General features: G+C 39.1%; 1 protein-coding gene across 1 annotated transcript in view; it reads left to right on the top strand.

The window, feature by feature from the left end:
- The window catches only part of LOC136863490 (odorant receptor 83a-like), an 86,096-nt gene that overhangs the window by 23,423 nt on the left and 38,743 nt on the right, over window positions 1-23,930 (top strand). The window contains exons 3-4 of the mRNA XM_068225962.1: window positions 18,875-18,974; window positions 19,064-19,171. Coding sequence (XP_068082063.1) covers window positions 18,875-18,974; window positions 19,064-19,171 — 208 coding nt within the window. The remainder of the gene's footprint in view (window positions 1-18,874; window positions 18,975-19,063; window positions 19,172-23,930) is intronic.

Here is a 23,930-nt window from a genome sequence, read left to right as displayed (position 1 = left end):
GCAAAGCTGGCCCCGGTGTGATTACCGAGTGACCAATCAGAGCACAGGAGCTTCCCTATCGCCACCCAGGTCCACCAATCTAAACTGTTTATCAAGTCGCGATGTATTCATAACATTCCAGAACATTGGCAGACACTAATCGTGAACTTTCCACCTTCCGGAATTAGTAAAGTCATCCTTCTAGAATCGACAGGGGCCAACACACCCTGTTCCAAATGTCCGCGTCACAACACTTCCGGAATATTACTAGATATCACAGAACAATAATAATTTACAATCTAGTAGTTACATAAGTAGATAAAGGGAATACAAATAAAACATTCTACAATAATAGTTTACACCATACACTAAACATTCTTTAAAAGAGATTCTGCACACAAGCCTCAAGATACAAAATGACCTCGATTATGTTGTGAGATGGACACCAGGCAATTGTATGATGATAAACGGGATTAAAAGTCAAGTTGTGAGTTTCACAAATAGGAAAAGTCCTCTGAGTTTTATTTACTGCGTTGATGGGAAGAAAATTCCGTATGGGGATCACTGTAACTACCTAGATGTTATTATAAGGAAACATTTTCAATGACATAAAATATGGGATTGTAAATAAAGGGTACAGATTTTTGCTCATGGTTATGAGGGTGTTTAAGGGTTGTAGTAAGGGTGTAAAGTTGAGGACGTATAAGTCTCTGGTAAGACCCCAACTAGAGTATTTTTCCAGTGAATGGGACCTTCACCAGGATTACTTGATTCAAGAACTGAAAAAAATACAAAGAAAATCAGCTTGTTTGATTCTGGGCGATTTCCGACAAAAGAATAGCGTTACAAAAACGATGCAAAGTTTGGGCTGGGAAGACATGGAAGAAAGCAGACAAGCTGCTCGAGTACGTTTATTCTTCCAAGCTGTCAGTGGAGAGATGGCGTGGAATGATATTATTAGGCGAATAATTTTTAGTGGTGTCTTTAAAAGTAAGAAAGATCACAATATGAAGTAGTGTTGGAATTCAAGAGGACAAATTGGGGCAAATATTCGTTTAGGGGAAAAGGAGTTAAGGATTGGAATAACTTACCAATGGAAATGTTCAATAAATTTCCAATTTCCTTGAAATTATTTAAGAAAAGTCTAGGAAAACAACAGATAGGGAATCTGCCACTTTGGCGACTGTCCTAAATGTAGATCAGTAGTGATTGATATCTACATACTGTCCCCTTCGAAACTGGTAAAAGAAGGAATATTTTAATATCTCAGTGTGTTAAAATATTATTTCATCAGCCAGGGTGTAAATTTTCCCAGTTCAGTATCACCGTGAGGCGAGCAGCTCGGAACCGGAATTTCCAAGGTGAGAGAGGAGAGCAGGAATTTTTTTTATTCGCCTGATAGACAGCTGTATGCCACGTGACCGGCGGGGGAGATTTCCAAACCCAGTCGATCGATAATGTCAAGGCCGTCCTACGTCTAGCTGTACCAACCAATAAAATTACAACACCCGCTCGAGTGCAAGCTATGAACCAATCAGAATGGATTACGGCAACACACCCTCATCTCAAGACAATTATAATGTGGTGTTTCCCAAAAGAACTGTTCATTCTGCATTCTTCATTGTTCATTCTTCATTCTTCATTCTTCTACTGTGAATTCTCGTCTTAGCCTGCGTCCAATTCTGAATGCTTCTTATGACTGCTGCTACTTGGAAAATCTGCCGATGCTAAATTAATAGACCTCCCTGGATTCGATTATTTGGCAGTTCAGATTATTATAAAAGTTTGATCTACAAATTTAGAAGACCATCAGAAAAGATACGTATTAATTCATAATATTTCTCATCGCGTGTGTGTTATGGACACGTTTTAAGACTTGTTTGTTAGTTTCAGCTTATTCCTTACTGGAAAAACAGAAGAGGAAGACTCTGTGGAGCTCGAAATAATTTCAAGATGCCAGCACACCAGCCAAAGGAAGTCCACTGTCATTCCATGTTCGCCCTCGCAGGTGCTATGATGTGCTAAAATGTGAGGCAACTTCGGACATGAGGGGTACGGAGTTCGATGGTGGGTGACCTGTCCCATGTCTAAGGTCATCGGTCAAAATCCAGCTTCAACATTCACTTAAGTACCATATTAATTAAAATTAAACATGTGAATCTGTGTACCTAAAATGTAGACATTACTCTTCCTTATATATTTGCTTAGATTTCTGTTAGTGTTGCAGTAGTTAGACATTTCTTCTTTCCTGGGTGCGAGGTAGTTTGATATTGTGTGTAAGTGTGTATTGGACTCTATTAGATAGTCAGTGCTGTGTGTATGTCTTCGAAATGTATTCTTATTGTCCCAATTCAGTAGTACAGGAGTATATTAAAAATTACAGGCCTCTCCGATAATTATGAATTCATTTGAAATTAAATAATAATTTAAAATCATGTGGGACAGAATATTAGTATGTTTCTTTACGTCATATTTTCCTCCACGATATTGCGATATTTGGAGGTATTTCAAACATGTTAGAGTCATCAGATAATTTTATCACGCTTTAGCATACGCGGATATGTGACCACGCACGGTTAACAATAATAATAATAATAATAATAATAATAATAATAATAATAATAATAATAATAATAATAATAATAATAATAATAATAATAATAACTTCATCTCGTGTTAAAAGATAAAATAAGGTCATGAGTGTAAATTTTGTTTGCTCTTATATGACGTTAATATGTGCTCTAATTAAGCAGACGTGAGCCTGGAATACGGCCGAATCCTGACGGATCATTTACTGCATTTTTCTGCGTTTACTGTGTTTTTGCATTGTTGCATTTACTGTACTTGTTACAGTTGTTATACTTGTGATATTTGTGGACTTTGGAGATGGATCAATTATTAGGTCTTTTATTTATGGATCCATTAGTTGAGTCTAATGAGAAGAGGATATGTTACTAAACATAATTTCTTCAACTGGAGCACGTGTTAATTGATAGTCATGATATCAGGAGAATAATAATGTCGCAACTCATGGACCATAGACGCGAATATTTATTTTAACCTGCGATAACGGCGTGCTATATAATATTTTCGGATGATATTTATCTCTAACATTCTCTTGAACATCGTTGTTGAATTTAATTTCATTACTGAAGTTATAATCCTGACGTCATCATAGTCCAATTCGTCGCAATGGTATTTCTTTAGCCGATACCGTCATCCGAAATCTTCCGTGATTTAGATTAAAATTTAAATATAATAATCAAGGACTAGTGAAGCCTCCGTGGCTCAGACGGCAGCGCGTCGGCCTCTCACCGCTGGATACCGTGGTTCAAATCCCGGTCACTCCATGTGAGATTTGTGCTGGACAAAGCGGTCGCGGGACAGGTTTTTCTCCGGGTACTCCGGTTTTCCCTGTCATGTTTCATTCCAGCAACACTCTCCATTCTCATTTCATAGCATCTATCAGTCATTAATATATCACTCTGGGAGTGGCGACCCCATCGTACCAACAGCCTATATATGCTTCATTCATTCCATCCCTGACCCGGTCAATGACTGGAAAACAGGTTGTAGGTTTTCATTTTTTCAATCAAGGACTAGTATTCGTTGTAAATACTATTTAATATTCCCGTGTACCCTAGTGTGAGTGTGGTGTGTTTTATTTATCAATATTTTGTCAATTTTGATATTTTCCTTGACGATATTTGATTTGATCTCTTATCCACTGCGTGTGTTCTGATCGATTTTTCATGATTTTGTGTCGATTATATTTTATGGAGATGTGAATCTTTAGTAAATTTTATTTCAAAATAAGAATAGGGCTTGATGTATCAGAAAAAAGTCAATAAGCAAGGGTTATGCCCGTGGATGGAACTCACGAAGTCAGTAATTGTAACATTTACATAGTTAACATTTTTCAGCGTAGGTAATAGTAATGAAAGACGCTGCGTCCAAATAATGTAAATTTTAGGAAGAATCTTATGATGAAAATTGTAGAAATATTCTAATTAATGAATTTAAGATTTGAAAAAAAATATTGTAAAAAGAATTTCGACAGGAGAATTTTATTTTGATATTTTTCATTAATAAGAGAAAGAATTAATCCTATTATTGTCAATTATTGAGTCGAAGAAATATTTATTTAATTTTTAACATAATCTGATTTAATCAGAGAAGGCCTTCTCATAAAATTTAATTTATTATTAATTTATTCAGTCAATGTAGGCTAATATTTATCTATATAATTACAGATATTCATATTCATTGATCTGGGGAAGAGATTCCGAATTTTCAAAGAAACCGGCTGAGAAGAAACAAAAATATAACACAGGATTTTGTTAAAATTTGAGATTTTGTGAAGAGTGCTAGTTTTAATAAATGTTAAAACGTTATTTTAGTGTTTAATTCATAGCCGCTAGTCCTTAAGCTAACCCTGCCCTTAAAAATCTTTGCATAGCCAGAAAACGAACGGTCTGCGACTGAGACTCTCGTTCTCCGGCTGAGTAGCCAGGTGAGAAGGGGGCAATACATCATCATTATAGGCAGCTATGCCTTTCAGCATTCAGTCTGCAAGAATCTGTTAACTTACTAAACGTCGTCATAATCCTCTATTTGCAACTAGTGCTGTGGCCTCATTTAGTTCCATACCTCTTATCATTAAATCCTTAGAAAATGAGTCTAACCATCGTCGTCTTGGTCTCCTTCTACATCTCTTACCCTCCATAACAGATTATATTATTCTCCTAGGTAACCTATCCTCCTCCACTCGCCTCACATGACAACTACACCGAAGCCGGTTTATGCGTACAGCTTCATCCCACGAGTTCATTCCAAACTTAGCTTTTATCTCGTCATTCCTAGTACCCTCCTGCCATTGTTCGCACCTGTTTTTACCAACAACCATTCTCGCTACATTCTTGTCTGTTACTTCTAACTTATGAATAAGATATCCTGAGTTGAACCAGCTTTCGCTCTCGTAAAGCAAAGTTGGTCTGAAAACAGACAATGTAAAGATACTTTCCTCCGCGAGCTCACTTCCTTCTCACAGAATACTGTTTATCTCAACTGCGAGATCACTGCATTCGCTTTACTGCACCTTCATACAATCTCACTTACTATATTACCATCCTGGGAGAACACGCATTCTAAATACTTCAAATTGTCTACCTGTCCCAGATTTGTTTCACCAATATGACATTCATTTCTCTTAGATTTATTACCTACTGACATCAATTTAGTCTTAGAAAGGCTAATTTTCATACCATACTGATTGCATCTATTTTCAAGTTCCACACTGGTTTCCATCCAACTTCCTCTCAACCACTGATCGCACCCTCCCTTCCATGATGCCAGTGAATACTTTGCCTGGTATACTAATCAACGAGATACCTCGGTTGTTGCAATCCTGCCTGTTCCCTTTAGATAAGTGCAATTACTGCTTTTGTCCAATCTGAAAGTACCTGCAGGCTTTCGGCACAATCTTCCACTAAGGTCAAGTCGTCAGCATAGACCAGACTGCTTACTACATTTCCCCCTGCCAGTTTATACCTTTCAGCAGATGATCCATGTAAACAACGAACAGCAAAGATGAAAAATTTCAGCCTTGTCTAACCCATGTGAGTACCCTCAAACTAGAACTCATTCTATCAACATTTCTCACCGCAGCCCAATTGTCAACATATGTGCCTTTCAGAGCTTTTAATAATCTACACTTAATCCCATAATTTGCCATTGCTGGCAGGACCTTGTGTTTACAGTGCACTACGTCTTTTGGTATGGGCTAGAGTAATTTTGTTACTTTCATTGATCTGTCTCTGTCTTAAACTTGGCTTTGACAATATGAAAGTGACTGAGGTATGAGCGATGCCAGTAACGCCATTCCTTCTGCAGCCAGTCCCTGCTATGCATGGTGTGAAAATATTGCTCATAGGGTCGGTTGGTGCATCCATTTTGGTGGTCCTGGCAGACTGATGTGAAATAGCACCTTCTGGCTCGGTGAGGAAAGCAACGGGAAAGTACCTCACTCATTTCCCTAGTACGCCTCTTCAGTGATGCGTAGGCCATCTATGACAGCTGATGGCGGAGCTGTTGAGGATCCAGCCAGCCTTAGTGCTGAAGACTGAACATACATAGATACATACATACATACATACATAATACATACATACATACATACATACGTACGTACGTACGTACGTACATACACACATACATACATACATACATACATACATACATACATACATACGCACGTACATACATACTGTAACCGTTCATCACCATGCCATAGGCATGTTAGGATGTTTGGTCAATTATATATGCCGTTTTCCGCAACATTCTATGACATATAATGTAGTAATTAGCAGTCTACATGCCGAAATGGGATGGGATTTGTGATATCCCAGCCCGAAGGGAGCAGTTTTCTGCGCTGTAACGAGAAAGGGATAGCGCAGTACTGCTGAACCTTGAAATTGCGCTCTCTTTTCGAGGGAGCGAGAAGGAGAGATGACGCTACGCGTGGAAATGCAGGTTGTCGGAGAATGGACTTAATTAAGGTGTGTTAACTCTTGAGAAATAAATGCCCTTCACTAATTCAACACCACATTCATTGGTGCCACTTCACCATAATTTACTAAAAAGAGGAAGAAGAAGAACACCTTCATCTGAAATAATTTTTTGAAATTTATGAGTCAGGTCTCATTCGAACCGATGTATTTAATGCTAATTGTTGATGCATGTAAATTCAATACTTTAATGGTGGATCGGTAATGACGCTTGTCATATAGTAGTACGCAGATTAAAGATGACTGCGGGCCGATGACCTTCGATGTTAGGCCCCTTAAAACAACAAGCATCATCATCAAAGATGACTGCTGAAATCTGACAACGTGTGGAAAAAAGTGGGAGATCTTGCGTGATGAATCATGACGCGTGATTTTCTAAAAGAACGCTTTTGAGATTGTGAATGAACCACTGATCGCTTTAGTTTTATATGTGATCAGTAGAAAGTAGAGGTCACAAGCTATAATTTGAGTGTTTTCACGTCGCTGAAAGATTCCGATTACCGGACCATCAATTTCAGCAGGGGCATAATTTACCTCCCCCTGATCATTTTGTCCGGAGGCTATAAGTAGAGCCAGGACCGAGATACAGTATCCCATTGTCATTTGTGTAGCCGTAGTACCCACAAGTTAGGAGTGAACTTGGATATCAGTGTATGAAGTGTTGTGTCATAGAAGATAAACACATCAGTGCGATGTAAAATATCGCGAAATAAGCCGTGTGGTACAAGATAATATACAGTATTGATGAATAGAAGTCTTATCTCAACATTTTATATTTTAAATATTAACGACAGTCAGTTGCGGCTCATGGTGCAATCATCAGTGAAAGGGCAAACGCGTCAGGTTGTTTAGAGGTTGTGAGACAGCTAATTACGTTCAGTAATTATTAGTGACCGATCTAAAGCATTTTACGAGTGAGTGACATTCAATAAAATTTAAGAATTATTCCTGACTAAATTAGCGTTTGCATACTCCATGGACACTCGTGGTGATAGACTGTGTGATTAATGGGGAAATGAACAGTGATTTCTACAAATTTGCCACTATTTGCATTAATCTATTTAAAGTTTTTAGTGGATCTTATCAACAGTAGACTCCTTTGAAAGTACATAAACAGTGTTTAATAACTGATTTCCCATTTTTGCCTGTATGTTCGTGAGTGGTCGTCGAACCCCGAGATCTGGAGCCTACAAGAATCGCGCCTAAGTGCCTGCAGTCATTCCTACAGGAAACGTCCAGAGATTCAAATAAGAACACAGTTCGAGACATGGATCGTGGTAGTACTAAGAGGAACCAAGGACTATCAAAGAGAAGACCGCTCATCATGACGGAGTAAAAACCTAACATGTACCTCGAGATGACAGCAAACCATACCCAGTATTTGATAAGTACAACTGATTTTGAATACATTAAACCACGAGATTTGCATGCCAGTAGCAATTTTTTTATTTTTGTAAATATTTAAATGTTATAATTAACAACAATATCAAATGTAGGGGACACTATACGCGTGTGACTGGGAAAAGACTATTTATTATTTTAATTAGGGTTTTCAAGTGATTTAAGAATAATCATTGATATTTGGCAGGCTTATTTGCATGAATTATTATATAGATCCCATAAATTCTTAGTGTATATGAAGCACATGTTTTAAGATGAATAGCGCTTTAGCTACACTTATAACTTCTTCGTAATGTTACTATCTGGTAAAGACTTACATAGTAGTTTGAATATAAACTATATGTTTGCTTCAAGGTGATTCAGGTATTTATAAATCCCGTATGATTATAGATGATCATTGAAGATGTACAAACCGAGGTATTATGTGAATTATATAGATATGCGAGAAGAATTAAATAACCTGTAATAATGGAGTCTTCTCTGTAAATTAATAGAACGGATTTGAGATGCAGTGGTATGATATGGAGGGTAAAGCTTGTGAATTTTTGAGACGTTGGCATGATAAAAGATTATAATCATTATGGCTGTTGCGGTATAATGAATTAGGCTGAATATATAGCCAAATATGAATGATAAGAAGTAATGGCTCTCAAATGAATGCGTACTTGAGAAGAAGCCGAGATGATATATAAAAGAAAGAAAGAAAGAAAGAAAGAAAGAAAGAAAGAAGGAAATGACGAGTTCAGTGTGTTTTTGTAGCCACGGAGCTGGACACACAGCTGTTGTCATGATTGACAGTTTTACTACGTGAGGACTTGTAGGGTCTGAGGAAGATCCCGTTGTCCCAACAAACTTAATGTCTACCTGCTGGATCCCTCTCGTTTGCCAATGAAGTCTCAATTCCATTCTAATGATACGTTATAAGTAACGAGGATAATTTTCTGATTTTGCGAAGGATAGATCCCTTCCCATGTTTATGCATTGAATTAGCTCGTGATTGGAGTTTTAAATATTTTACCTTGGAAGCTGGAGTACTTGAGTTAGACCCATGTTGGAGCGAAGAATTTAACCAGATACTATGGCTTGATTAAGCCATATCTTCAAGATGTATTGTATGATATATGTTTGATATTTTTTATGTAATGTGTTTACGAGTTTTATTATTCCCGAAAGTGTTCTATGGTGATGGGTTCGATTTCAGCGTTGGCTGATTTTTCTTTGAATAGAATTTCTTAGGTAAACCCAGGATACACGTATGTGTTCAGTGTAATATATAATTGTCATGGTCAAATAGACCATGTGTTTGATATGCGGCGATGCAATCTCGTGTGTGAAGTAAATGTACTTATGATATAAATCCTTTCCAAATCATGACTAATAATTAATTAAAGACATGATTAATGATGATTTATGATATATTAATCAACAGGATGGATGCCATTTAGCATCACTGTTATAGACAAATAAATCCACGTATCAGTGTGTATTAATCAAATGATTTGAGGTATGCCGAGGACTAACTACAACTATGAATAAACTACAAGGACATCAAGGCACACTATATAAATATTTTTTGCGTTATTCTCGATTGTTTCTTGTTTATGTGTTGTAGTATGGCACCATCTCGTGTGATTTTATCAGTATAATAAAATGTTTAGCAAATAATATTTCAACGAAGATTCTTCTCATTTAATAATATTAGTGTATTCCTCTCACATTATAGAGAATCCTACTTTCGTTATATTTCATGTAGTGCCTATTTTTTCGAACATTCCATTGCCCGTATGCTTTATGAGTTCAGCCGGTGTCGCAATGAAAGTAGGGAGGACGACACTTCAAGCCTGGTAAGTGACTTCTGGAGATTCTCCTCCAACTATTCCATCTATACAACTGTTTGTGAAACCGAATTACGTAATTGTTGCCCTAAATTACCCAGTATGGGTACAATACATACATACATACATACATACATACATACATACATACATACATACATACATACATAATCCCACAGTCCCCTAGTATGGCGAAAATATTTTCCCTCGGTACCCTGTCATATGCTTTCTCTAGATCTACGAAACATAAACATAGCTGTACTTCTTTCGTAGCATTTTTCAGTTACCTGGTGCATACTGAAAATCTTATCCTGACAGCCCCTCTGTGGTCTGAAAAGACACTGGCTTCCATCCAACTTCCTCTCAACCACTGATCGCACCCTCCCTTCCAAGATGCCAGTGACTACTTTGCCTGGTATACTAATCAACGAGATACCTCGATAGTTGTTGCAATCCTTCCTGTTCCCTTGTTTATAGATAGATGCAATTACTGCTTTTGTCCAAAACTACATGCTAATAGTACCACTCTTTGAAGCCATTTCTTTCCGGCCTTCCCAGTATACTTCACCATTTCAGGTCTAATTTCAGCTATTCCTGCTGCTTTATGACAATGGAATTTATTTAGCATCCTTTCCACTTCCTAAAGCGTAACTTCACCAACATAATTTTCCTCCTCCCCATGAACTCGGTTCTTCGCGACACCACCAGAAACATTTCCTTTTACGTTGAGAAGTATTCGAAATATTGCCTCCACTTGTCCAGTGATTCGCTGGGATCTATTATGAGTTCATCTGAATTACCCAAAACACTGTCACATAAACTTTTTCCCTCCCTACCTAAGATTCTTTATTACCGTCCGGAAAGGTTTCCCCGCTGCTTGACCTAGCCTTTCCAGGTTATTACCAAAATCTTCCCACGACTTCTTTTTGGATTCAACAACTATACGTTTCGCTTTGTTTCTTTCATCTTTGTACAATTCCCTGTCTGCCTCCGCCCTTATTTGGAGCCTCTTCTGATGAGCCTTCTTTTTACGTTAACAAGCTGCTCTCACTTCATCATTCCAACAAGACGTTCCCATTTTCCCATTTTCCCACATTTGTTCCTAGGCATTCCCCTGCTGTTTCTACTACAGCACCCCTGTATGCCACCAACTATCTTTCTATATCCTGAACCTGCTTACTGTCCACAGTTCGCTACTTCTCGCTAATCATATCCATGTACTTCTGTCTAATTTCCTCGTCCTGGACATTTTCTACCCTTATCCGTTTGCAGACAGATTTCACTTTCAATATAGATCAAACAGTGGACTGTAACATCGAAAAATCCCCGAAAAGCTCGTACATTCCTAACAGACTTCCTGAATTCGAAGTCGTTTAAGATATATTCTATTATGAATCTGGTACCCCTAGCTTTCCACATGTAGCCGTGAATAGCCTTGTGCTTGAAAAATGTATTTGTAACTGCTAAACCCATACTAGCACGGAAGTCCAGCAAACGCTTCCCTTTCCCACTAGCTTCCATATTTTCCCTGCTTTCACCAACCACCCTTTCGTATCCTTCAGTTCTATTTCCAAATCTCGCAATGAAATCGCCCATTAGTTATATCCTATCCTTCCTGTTGACCCTGACTACGATGTCACTCAGTGCTTCATAAAACTTCTGAACTTGTCACCTTCATCCTCATCTGCACCCTTACATGGTGAATACACGGAGACAATTCCAGTTCTAATTCCTACAACTGCCAAATCTAACCACAGCATTCGCTCATTTACGTGCCTAACAGAAACTATGTTGCGTGCAATAGTATTCCTGATGAACAGCCCTACCCCATACTCTGCCCTTCCCTTTTTAACAACTGTCATGTACGCTTTATATACTCCTATCTCTTCTTCGTTATCTCCCCTTACCCGAATTTCACTTACTCCTAGCACATGCAGATTCTAACGGGTGAGGGAACATCGGTTGATTGTATAGTCCTAGCCGCCTGAGCACAAGAAGGGCCATGACTCAGAATATGTCCGATATCCCACTCCCATTCCATAAGAACTGGAATCCCGACTTTCAGGACCACTTACTAGGCCACTCTTTGCTGATTCAACGAGTTCTAATTTTTTCACGCATAAGCTCCATTAATATTGATAGCTCCCCATCGAATTCCATTTCGTTCGGTAAGTTTTTTCCAAGGAGTCCCTCGCCTGTCAAATGGGAGTAGGACTCTGTTACTCCCACAGGTTCGAGGCTTGCTTAAAATGTTCTGAGCTCAGTAAATTCATGAAGCAGGATGCAACGCTACTTACACATAGTCCAAGTGCGGATCTCTCCTCTAACATGTTAGGGAACATCGATGGATTGTATAGTCCTAGCCGCCTGAGCACAAGGGGGGCCATGACACAGAATATGTCCGAGATGGCGACTCCCATTCCATAGCAACTGCTATATCGACTCTCAGGACAACTTACTAGGCCACTCAGCCGTTGCCCATGGTTCACGAACTAGGACGTGACTACACTAACCCACACCATGATTGATATCTAACCAAACACAAATCGGTGTGTGCTAGACTATAGAACACCTCCTTTGTTTCTACGATTCTGAAACGAAATACTAGACCAATATTCTCCACAATATAAATTAAATAAATTATAATAGGGGGATTCATGATCATACCATCGAAGTACTTGGCTACGTGGTACAGGTAGGTTGTGAGTTCTAACGTCACAATCAGCAACCCAGATTGATTTCCATGGTTTCCTTTTGTTATACCAGGCAAGCGCCTTGTCAGTAAGGTGATGGCCACAATCTTCCCATTCATAGACATTTCTTATCCACCTTAGTCCGAAAACTGAATGTGTTGTTAGCATGTCGTTGCACACATAGCAAAAGAAAATAATCAGGTTGGTAAGAGAACATCAGTCTGCAAAGTAGTAATCATGAGTAAAAATTGGTCGTGTAATTCAAAATTATTCTTGTGTTTGGTACATGTTCAATAACAGTCCCGTGCGGCTCGTACTTGTGGTAACCTATGTTGCTGTGGTGTCTATGCCAGTTATGTGTCCCTGCCTACGATTGGAAAGATGTGTGCTCTATATTTTATCACCATACTTGCCCGGCGTTGAAGAGAAGACCACTGAAAATCACTTCTAGAATCTGCTCTAGGATTTGAATCGACATTTCTCTGTTAGTTGCTCAGCCTAAGTGCATCCTAACCTAGCACTCATATATGTTATTATTATTATTATCATTAACAAATACATTGCAATTGGTAGTTATCCTGGAGCAATGCTTACCTAAAGTAGAACAAAACCGAAATAAAATTTAAACATAAATTACATAACAATAACAAAAATACAATAAACAATAACATGAACACCAAAGAAAGTATATTCAAACAAGACATTTCACGATAATAAAATAATAAAACCAAGAAACAAAAAACCTGGCAATTTTTGTCATTTAAAATTATCGAATGGTGCCGTTCTTCTTTATCCGAACATACGGTAAGTTTTTTGTTTTTTACTATGTGGCCAACGATAGTTTGATTCCATAATTATACTGTATATGTTATGTCTATTGTACACCATAAAATTGTTCTTTTAATTCAATACTTCGCAAGATAACTGGTCAAATCTCGTCAAAGATTTGTCAACACGGCTGAAGGTTTGACAAGATTTGAAAAGATTTGGAAAGTTTTGATAGCATTGTTTTACATGGAGGAAATGCAAACAGAACTTGTGGTTCTTGGACTAGAAGTGGGATATACTCTTAAAAAAGAAAGAGTAACGTGTAACAGGGTTGTAGCCAAGAGGGGAGAATGTTACTGGGGATTAGTTTTCCCCACGAAAATTTTACAAAAATAAAATGAGCAGAAAGTGGCAATAAACTAAATAGACATTCAGAGTAGATTTTCTAGAACCAAGAGATCTGTTGAATATATTTTCTACGAAGCCTCGAAAATTGGATTTTGGATTTAAAACTGAACATAACATATCATTCGCTGTGAAACTGCTGACCTTGATAATACTGTTCTTGATCTGTACTTTAATATAAGATTTTGTAGTGTACTGCAATCTGAATATCAACATAATTCACTTGTACCACTGCCCTTATAACGACAAGACTTGCATGCGCTGACCACACTCGCACAAGCACCCTCATTGTCTTCTATCATCAAAATGTAACTGTAAACCTCCCCGCCCCCTCTGCCCATCCTGACCACGCTACTGACGTGCAATAAATAATAATATACATGGAAAAAATATTAATGTGATTAACTTTAACATAATTTTTGCAATGTTGTTACCGCCATAACGTCAGATCCAAAAGCCACATAACGCATGTGTTCGATTTATTTCAGTTATACCTAGGCTTAGCCCTATTTCTCTCGCATTTAATAGACTTTCATGGCTCCGCTTAAGAGAGCGAGGAAATTTACACACTGCTTCCCTGTTACATCGTATACTGCACCTTAGACTTTCATGGCTCCGCTTAAGAGAGCGACGAAATTTACACACTGTTTCCCTGTTACATCGTATACTGCACCTTAACACTCCTGAACACCTTGCCACACAATTCACTTATCTTGCATCAACTTCTAGTATTCATCCACCTCAGTACTAAGCATTCCCATTCACCGCTCAACCGGCTACAGCACATCAATTGTAGTCGCCGCCCTACCTGCTGAAATTAGGAGCGTGTCAAAACACCTCCGGTTGAAGAAACTCTGTCAAACCTGGTTAATAAGCAATAATTATTCATAATATACGTAGGAATAGATCATAGCTAATTTATTAGGTTAATTAAAATATTTAATTGATACCTTAAGATATTAAATTGTAGATAACTTATTTAATGTATATTTAACTCTTCATGTAGGTGTATGTATGGTCGGACATAATAGCAGGTTTCATAGCCTGAGTACCGCCATATGAAACAAGACAATAAATAAATAAATAAATAAACGCGTGTGGGGATTTACCGGTTACCTCCATCGGGCGCGTCCCATTGGAATTGGGGAAGCTCGCTGGCTCTGCCGCCAGCAGAATCAGAGGGTAGTAGGGAAATAAAATACCACCGTGAAAAAAACTGGTCCCTTGCCACGGTTACGTCGAAGACTGGTAAATGACCAGAAGCCAGAAAACATCTTGAGGCAACCTCTTTTTTTTTGCTAGGGATTTTACGTCGCACCGACACATATAGGTCTTATGGCGACGATGGGATAGGAAAGGCCTAGGAGTTGGAAGGAAGCGGCCGTGGCCTTAATTAAGGTACAGCCCCAGCATTTGAGGCAACCTCTAGGGCTAACAACCCTAGTTGTAAAAGGATGCGTACCCGTCCAAAGCAAAGTCAAGTCCAAAAGCATGATGGCACAACATTTCAAGAAACATACCCCAGGGGGAAAATCTTCGGATAAATCACTCGTCGTGAACGCCACGGCACACGAGTCTCGTTCGGATTCTGGGGGAGACTCGACATCATGCAAGAGACGAGTCGGAGCGTCCCGGTGTACCCCGAAGAGTCAAAAACTCAGGCCAAAATCTAAAACCTTTCTAGCAACTTTCAACATAAATTCACTTACACAAACTGGCAAGCTGAAAACCCTCACCAAAGCTCTCCACGAAAATCAGATATCCATAATGGCCCTGCAGGAAACAAGGTACCCAGATGAAGAGGTTTTTGAATCCGAAGGCTACCGACTTTTCAAGAGCAAAGCGCAAAGGGGAATCCTCAATGGAGCTGTGATGCTTGGAACCGCGTTTGCTGTTTGAACCAAGATCATTAAATCGGTTGCAAATTTCGAACCTGTGAATTACAGATTGTCTATAGGCCTACACACAATTAAATGCGTGAACAGAACCTACGCCGTAGTTAACGCACATGCTCCTGCAAATGATAAGAACAAGTCTGATCCAGACGACGTTGATAATTTCTGGGACCTACTGGATGAAAAATTAAACAAAATCCCCAAACACCATGTCAAGCTTCTTTTGGGTGATTTCAATGCCCAACTAGGTCGTGAACAGAAGTACAAGAAATTTATAGGAAATTATCCCACTCACAAAAGAACCAATCCCAACGGCAAAAGACTGGTGTCCATTTGCGAAAATCACAACCTGCAGGTCATGTCGACCCACTTTCACCATCTACCCAGAAAGCAAATGACTTGGCGTTCTCCCGTCCAAGCTCTCGGAGAGTTCCAAATTGATCATGTTGCAATCTCCAGGAGAAACAGCCCTGAGATTATGAATGTCAAGGTAAAGAAAGGCATCAATGTGGCCTCAGATCATTATATGTCTCTTATCAAATTCAAACCAATTCCCGCAAGCACAAGGAAGACAACCAAACAGATCACACGCTTCGACAATGATAAACTTCGGCAAAGGGTCGAGGAGTTCGAGGACAAGGCTAGACCCAATGACTGTGACTTTAACAACGCCAAGAGTCTCCTTGTTGAGGCCGCCAAAGACGTTGCAGAAATCAAGAGAAGCAAAAAGCATGCCTGGTGGAATGGTACCTGCGAATCAGTCCTCCAAGAAAGACTCAATGCGTGGAAACAGTACTACTCTACGAAGTCAGAAAATGATTGGGAAACCTACAAAACCCAACGTGCCCAAGCAGCTAGGGTGTTCAGAACTGAGAAACGTAAATACGAAAATTCCCTCATTGAAAAGATAGAACAAAACTTTAGGAAGAATGAAAGCAGAGAGTACTACAGAGCCTTCAAACGCAAACTCACTGGCTATAAACCACCATCTCTATGCTTTGAGCGAAAGGACGGCACACTGGCGACGTCAAATGAAGAAAATTGCAGCATTCTGGCAGATTACTTCAAGAATTTACTTAATTGCTCTAAACCGCAAAGCGCCATTGAGACCAAGGTACCCTTACTCAGGTACCCAGATACCAGACCACCCGACAGAGATGAAATCAAGCGCCACATTGCCCGTCTCAAAACTAACAAAGCGCCAGGGGAAGACTCAGTAGTAGCAGAACTATGGAAATATGCCCCCGAAGAATCACTTGATATCTTGCAAAAGCAGATAGAAGAAATTTGCAACAAGGAGACCCTACCCGAAGATTGGAAAATAGCTCTGATCCATCCATTACAGAAGAAAGGCAGCATGAAGAACATCAACAACTACAGAGGGATATCTTTGCTACCCGTGACTTACAAAATTCAATCACTTGCCATCCTAGAGCGTTTGGAAGCACAAGTCGAACATCAAATAGGTGAATACCAAGGAGAGTTCAGAAAAGGTCGCTCAACAGCTGAACAGATCCAAAATCTCGAAACGATCATCAGATATTGTACATTAAGGTCCAAGCAGTATGTGTCTGTCTTTGTGGACTTTAAGAAAGCGTACGACTCCATTGACCGGGAAGTCCTGCTAAACATCTTAAATGAATTTGGAGTTGATTTGAAACTGCTGGCATTAATTAGAGCCACCCTGACCGATACAAAATCCAAGGTGAAGTTCTACGGATGTCTCTCGCATTCCTTTGACATCAAAACAGGAGTGCGACAAGGTGATGGGCTATCCCCGATACTCTCCAACTGTGTTCTTGAAAAGATCATCAGAACCTGGCGGGTGAGATTACAGGAAACCAACTACAGTCCATTGAGAATAGGAACCAAATCCAAGGGGATCGCAACAGACTGCTTAGCATTTGCCGATGATATTGCTGTTCTCTCAAACGACATAGAAACCGCTAGAGCTCAAGTTGAAATTTTAAGGAAATTGCCGAACGAACTTGTTTGCAGATATCGTTTGAGAAAACAGAAGTAATGACTAACATCAAAGAGGCTCCACCAAAACTTCATACAAAATACGGGGACATCACCCGAGTAGACAAATTCAAATACCTGGGTGAGATCATCATGAAAAATTGACTGGACAAAGAAGCACTTCAGGAGCGAGTACGCAAACTGGAAATAGCCTACCAAACATCCCGCACAATCTACAACAAAAAATGCCTTTCCTAAAACACCAAGATACGTCACTATGAAGTAGTTCTAAAGCCAGTAGTTCTATATGCAGCCGAAACCCTGTATCTAAATGCCAACAAAGAACTTTTTGAAGAAATGGACAAAAGAGAACGCAAAATTGTGAGAGGAATCTTGGGATCAAAGTACAGAAATGGAATTCATCAAAAGAGTTCCAACAAGGAAGTCTACAGCAAAATAGTGAAAATTACCGACACAATCAGAAAAAGACGGGCACGATTTTATGGTCATCTGAAAAGAATGGACGGAAGAAAGTTAACTAAAGAAATCTTTCACTTTTTTGATTCAAACCCCAAAACCACAATTCCCTGGTTTAGAAATACCAAAGAAGACCTGAAAATGCTACATATCTCAGCTGAAGACGCCCTTAACAGAGATCTCTTCCGCAAGAAAATATTGACGAACGGGCTAAACCAAGACGAGCAACCGAGGAGAAGACACGGTGCCCCTTGGACAGAGGAGCGTAAGCAGGCCCACTCACAAAGAATGAGGGAAATTTGGGCTCTAAAGAAGGCCAAGTTCTGTGTCAAATGCAACTAGACTTAACGTGGTCCTTGATGGCCCCAGCAAATTATATATATATAAAAATTAGTTGCAGATGTTATGTTATATTGCATTTCCTCACACTAATTGAATAAAAAGTATAGAAATGCAACGGAAATTTGTATCTTATTCCATGAAGTCATATTATTAATTACATAATTATTATCATTATTATTATTATTATTATTATCATTATTATTATTATTATTATTATGTGTTTTAAGCGATTCGAGTGGCAAAGGCTCATCCCGAATCCTTTGCGGTCCAACGACAGGATAGTTATCACTCAGCCCATTGAGACCAACAAAGAAGCTGTCAATTATGAACCTAGACACGAAACCAAGTAAAACGGCTGAGGATATTGGCACGCTGACTATGTGACACTCCAATATCTGGGTAGATAGCAGTCATCTTGGCAGGCCAAGGACCTTAATTGTCTGTATGCTCCACCATTGTGTTGTTCGTAATGTAGGTCCAGCAATGTGTACTACTTTCAAGAATAAAACTTTAGATAGTATTTCTAATTCTTCTGCTGATCTCTGTTCCAGGCTGATCAAGGATGTTGAAAAGCTTCATTGGTTCAACATGCTCATAGACTTCACCTTTCAACTCGTGATTCTCAGTTTCCTGGCCTTCGAAGCTACTACAGTAAGTTTATGTCTATTCCTCTACCAGTCGTTCTGACTTATTTAGTGCTAGCATCTTTCGTACTGATATAGTTCACTTGGCTCTTTTAGGTGACTGTCTCCAACCGGATGAAGATAGCCAATATTGTGACTTACCTAACACTTGCTATTCTCCAGCTGTTTTTACTTTGTAGAAGTGGAGACAAGCTCATGGAACAGGTATGAAAATTTTCATCTTAAATCCATAGCACTGAGGTACCTTCATATGGCGTTATATATGAGGGTAATCCCAAAAATAAGGTATCCTGGTTTTTTTAATACAAGACTCTGTCTGTGTTGAAGAGTGTTTCCCGCGCTCGCATATAAACATGCGCACGCCGCGCTGAATCACTCAGTCTTGGCTTGGGAACCGTTGAGAGTGGAACTCCCGTTGGATGTAACCGCTAAGTGCGAAGTGCGCGCAGTTATTCGGTTTTTGAACGCAAGAGGTACTGAACCGATTGAAATCCATCGCCAATTGACAAACAAAGGAGCGGGAGACAGTCAATTTCCGTCGACACAGTCGTGAAGGTTGAGCAAATCATGCGTGAAGATCGGCGGATCACCCTGGATGATTTCTGCACTTTGGTTCCTAAGGTTTCCCGAAGCGCCGCTCACAGAATTTTAACGGAAAAGTTGAAATAATGGAAGGTGTGCGCAAGATGGGTGCGAGGTGAAAGATGAGGTTCACTACTTCCGGAACAGCATGGCGGCGAGGTGGTATGACATGGGCATACAAAAACTGTCACAGCGTCTGCAGAAATGCATCGACCGAAATGTATGTAGAAAAATGGCTAAATGTTCAAGCTGTGAAATGATGTAAACCATTGCAGAAATAAACATGTCTACGTATTTATAAAAAATAGGAGACCTTACTTTTGGAATTACCTTCGTATTTATTTATTTATTTATTTATTTATTTATTTATTTATTTATTTATTTATTTATTTATTTATTTATTTGACGTAATATAATTTAGATCCGCGGCCTTCGGGTAATAGCCAGATATATCTACCAGTATCGTATGGTGGGTACTACTACTAATTATGAAAGTACACCACTGCAATTATTACTGCAGCCAGTAATTTTAAGACCAAAAACTACAATTCTGTGTAAACTGGGTGGAATGTCGAAAGATGTAAATGCGCGGGTGGACTCCTCGTTCTACTGTAGGGTATATAACGTATTTATCAGGGCTTTTTTCCATGTCCAATTTTTCATACTGAATGGTTAGAGTAGCGTAGAGTCCCGAGTTCTATTCCCGGCCAGGCTGAGGATTTTGGTCAATTTTAATTAAGTCGTCTAGCTCGGGAACTGAGTGCTTGTGTTCATAACCCACACCACTTTATGTACACACAACACATCACCCTACCAATCACCCAATAATGAATACATCCCTCCACATGGGATGAAAGTCGGGAAGGGCACTAAGCCGAAAAACCTGTTCAGAACTGTACGTAGTTTTCTTCTTCCACTTTGCCACTAATGTACTTCATTTCCTGGTTGATGGAGTACTGCTGCATATCCTCCAGGGTTAGCGGAACACAGAATGTTGTATTTTGTTGTTGTCATCTGCTTTCAATATGAGTGGGACGGATCGTTCTTGTTACATCATATTCCTCTTCTTCTTACCCCGGTTACCCGAACGTCAAGGGCTGTTTTGATTGCATAGCCTGTTCTTCCACATTTCCGAACCATGTTGCCCGCTCGAGCTGAAACGTCCCTACGATCTTCTCCTTCGCGTGTAACTTGCTTCTGATCCGCTCGCTTGGGATGTGAACCTTATTTGAAACTCCTGTTCACATTGTACGCATCTTCATCTGTGTAGCATTTATACGGTGATTGTATATTCAGAAAACGTCCAGCATTTCGGAGCGTAAATCAGTGCAGGCTTCACCAACGTCATGCAGAACTTTCGTTAAGCTTCAGTGTCATCCTCTTATCGGTGAACACCAACGAAATTAATTTCCACTTCAGTCAGTCTACACTGATCTTCTGATATGTATATAGTACCGACCCCTAAATAATAATAATAATAATAATAATAATAATAATAATAATAATAATAATAATAATAATAATAATAATAATAATTGTACTGGGAGGTACACCTCAACTCCGCTCATTTCAAAAAAGCGCGTTATAGAACACTCTCTATGGAACAAAACGTGAAATTTCTACTGCATGAAGTGGGGACATTAATCAGAATGTGTCACTACTGAAGTATTGAGTAATTGTGTTGTGAAGTTGCCTAAACTGACTGGATTTATTTGCTTTGTGTTTGTTTACTTCTAGAAGTTTGAACATTTCTCCATAGATGCCTCTACAAAACTGAGGTCACGCACTCTGATGCAAGGAAGAACAATGAGTTATTGAAAGAAATGTTGTGTTTATGGGTTTTCTCAAGTAAATTAACTTTAATTTATTTTTTGTATATATTTCGAAGTTTGCAGCACTTCTTTCTCATTCCGCCAATTTTGAATCTGTCCAATAAGAAATTTCTGTAATTATTTTTCAGCCTATCACAGCCTTCTTGTTGCTTTTCGGGTGTATCTTTTGAATTTGCCAATAAAATTGAGAGGGTGTGTCGGGATTAGTCCAGAATCCTACCGAACAATCTCCTCCGGTACATAAGCTGAGGCTTTTTCTGTCTACCTTGTCTCATTGATCGTCGTCCTTCGGAGTTTGTGTGTTAAGACAGGAGGCGAGGCGCCTCATTCTTCGGCACGCAGAACAACAGCCAGGTAATGGCCACCAACATTCTATCCTTCTAGCTGTCTCCACAAACTTATCCGAGGGGAAGGTTCGAATTTCTATACAACCAACCTTTTCTAAAATGTAAATTTTCGTTCGGTTAATGTAATATTCCATAAAATATTTAACTGTAAATCGGGGATAGAGAGTGCGTTACCCTCTCGAGTTCCCCTGCAACTTGGTTTGAGGTGCCTACGATTTCGTAACTGTTTTTTCTTTCCTAATGTATTAAATTAACCTTCATTTGAGTCACCTCAGTACCTTGGGATTAGCCTTTGTATATCTGGGCCGAGAGCCCCGTTAGGATTTTATTTTTCATTATCTAGGAGTGCAAGTATACGCCTCCATTCATTTTGTGTTCGGGTCATTTATTTAACCTGTTATTCTTTTACCACGAATGCCCAGTAGGTTGGGTACCAGATACCCCTTTGCACTAACTTTCGTTAATTGTTAATTGCTTCTAGAGAGGCAAAATATTGTAAGGTTTTGTAATGTTGCTGTAAGCGGGCTGTTAGAAGTTGGTTAATGTCAGAGAGCATGTGAGCTCTTTTCTGAAATTCCTGTAATATTGAGGGGTGCATTTGGAAGGCCGTAAATTGTTACTGTTGGAGCCAAGTGCTCGTGAACACTGTATATAGGGAGACATCTCTCCTTATCTGAAACTTGTAAATTTGGAGCCTGAAGCTCGATAATTGTAAATCGGCGGCTAGAAGCCCAAAAAATTGTAATTCCCTTTTCTGGGGTTCTCTATTTTACTATCTAAAGTTGTCATTGTTATTTCACTAAGTGAAAGATTGTTAAGTTTGTTTTTTGAAAAGATATATAACCTTTTAAAGTTTTAATTAAATTATTATATCGTAGTTAGACCATTCAAACCCAGCACCTTCTTTCACCTCTTTCGGATCCATTGATAACCCCGGAGTAATAATAATAATAATAATAATAATCATAATAATAATAATAATACTTGTTACCGTGTTTTGGTGGATCGCAGAGAGGTGAAAGAAGGTGCTGGGGTGAATGGGTCTATCTAAAATATCGAAATGAATTTACAACTTGAACTGAATGTTGTATTTCTTCAAAAACAACAAACTTAACAAATTTTCACTTAGTGAAATAACAATGGCACATTTGTGGATTAAAAATAGAGAACCCCAGAATAGGGAATTAAACAGCTTTGAGCTACAAGCCCCTGATTTACAAGTTCTGAGCTACCAGCTCAAGTTTACACAATTTACAATTTTATAAATGAGGTATAATTTAGGCAAGGGCAGAATTCCCCCAATTTAAGAGCACTTGGTCCAAAAGTTACAATATCTAGCCTTCCAGAGGCACCCCTCACAACTACAGAAAACTTAGAAAAGAGCTTACATGCTCTCCAACATTAACAAATTTCTAACAGCCCGCTTACGGCAACATTACATTAAAAATCTTACACTCTCTGGCCTCTGTAGGCACGATTTACAATAGAAGTTACTTTTACACAGGGGTATCTATTACCCAACCTACTGAGCCTTCATGAAAAAACAGATTAGACTACTGGCCCGAACACAAAATGAATGGAGGCGTATACTTGCACACCTAGATAATGAAGAATAAAATCCTAACGGTGCTCTCTGCCCAGATATACAGGGGCTAATACCAAGCTACTGAGGTGACTCGATTAAAGGTTACTTTAAGGCATTATCGAAGAGCAGAAAAACATTTACAAAGTCGTAGTCACCTCGAACCAAGTTGAAGGGGAACTCGAGAGGGTAACGTACTCTCTATCCCCGATTTACAGTTAAAGACTTTATGAAATTTTTACATTAGCCGAACGGAACTTTACATTTTATAAAATGTTGGTTACATAGTTAGAAATTCGGACCTTCCCCTCGGATAAGTATGCGGAAACAGCAAGAAAGATAGAATGAATGTGGCCATTACCTGGCTGATGTTCTGCCTGCCGAAGAATGAGGCGGCCCGCCTCCTGCCTTAACACACACACTCAGAAAGACGACGATCAATGAGACAAGGAAACTTCAAAAGACGCAACTTATGTACCTTCGGAGAAGGTTCGAGAGAATTCTGGACTAATCCGGACACACCCTCTGAATTTTTATTGGCTAATTCAAGGTGAACAAGAAATGCGGGATTGGTTGAAAATTAATTACAAAAATTCATGATTGGCCAGATTCAAAACTGG

Source organism: Anabrus simplex, chromosome 2, assembly GCF_040414725.1.
Source record: "Anabrus simplex isolate iqAnaSimp1 chromosome 2, ASM4041472v1, whole genome shotgun sequence".
In the NCBI taxonomy this organism is placed as follows: domain Eukaryota; kingdom Metazoa; phylum Arthropoda; class Insecta; order Orthoptera; family Tettigoniidae; genus Anabrus; species Anabrus simplex.
The sequence above is the reverse complement of the archived record's forward strand: the minus strand, read 5'-3'. Positions and strand labels throughout refer to the sequence as shown.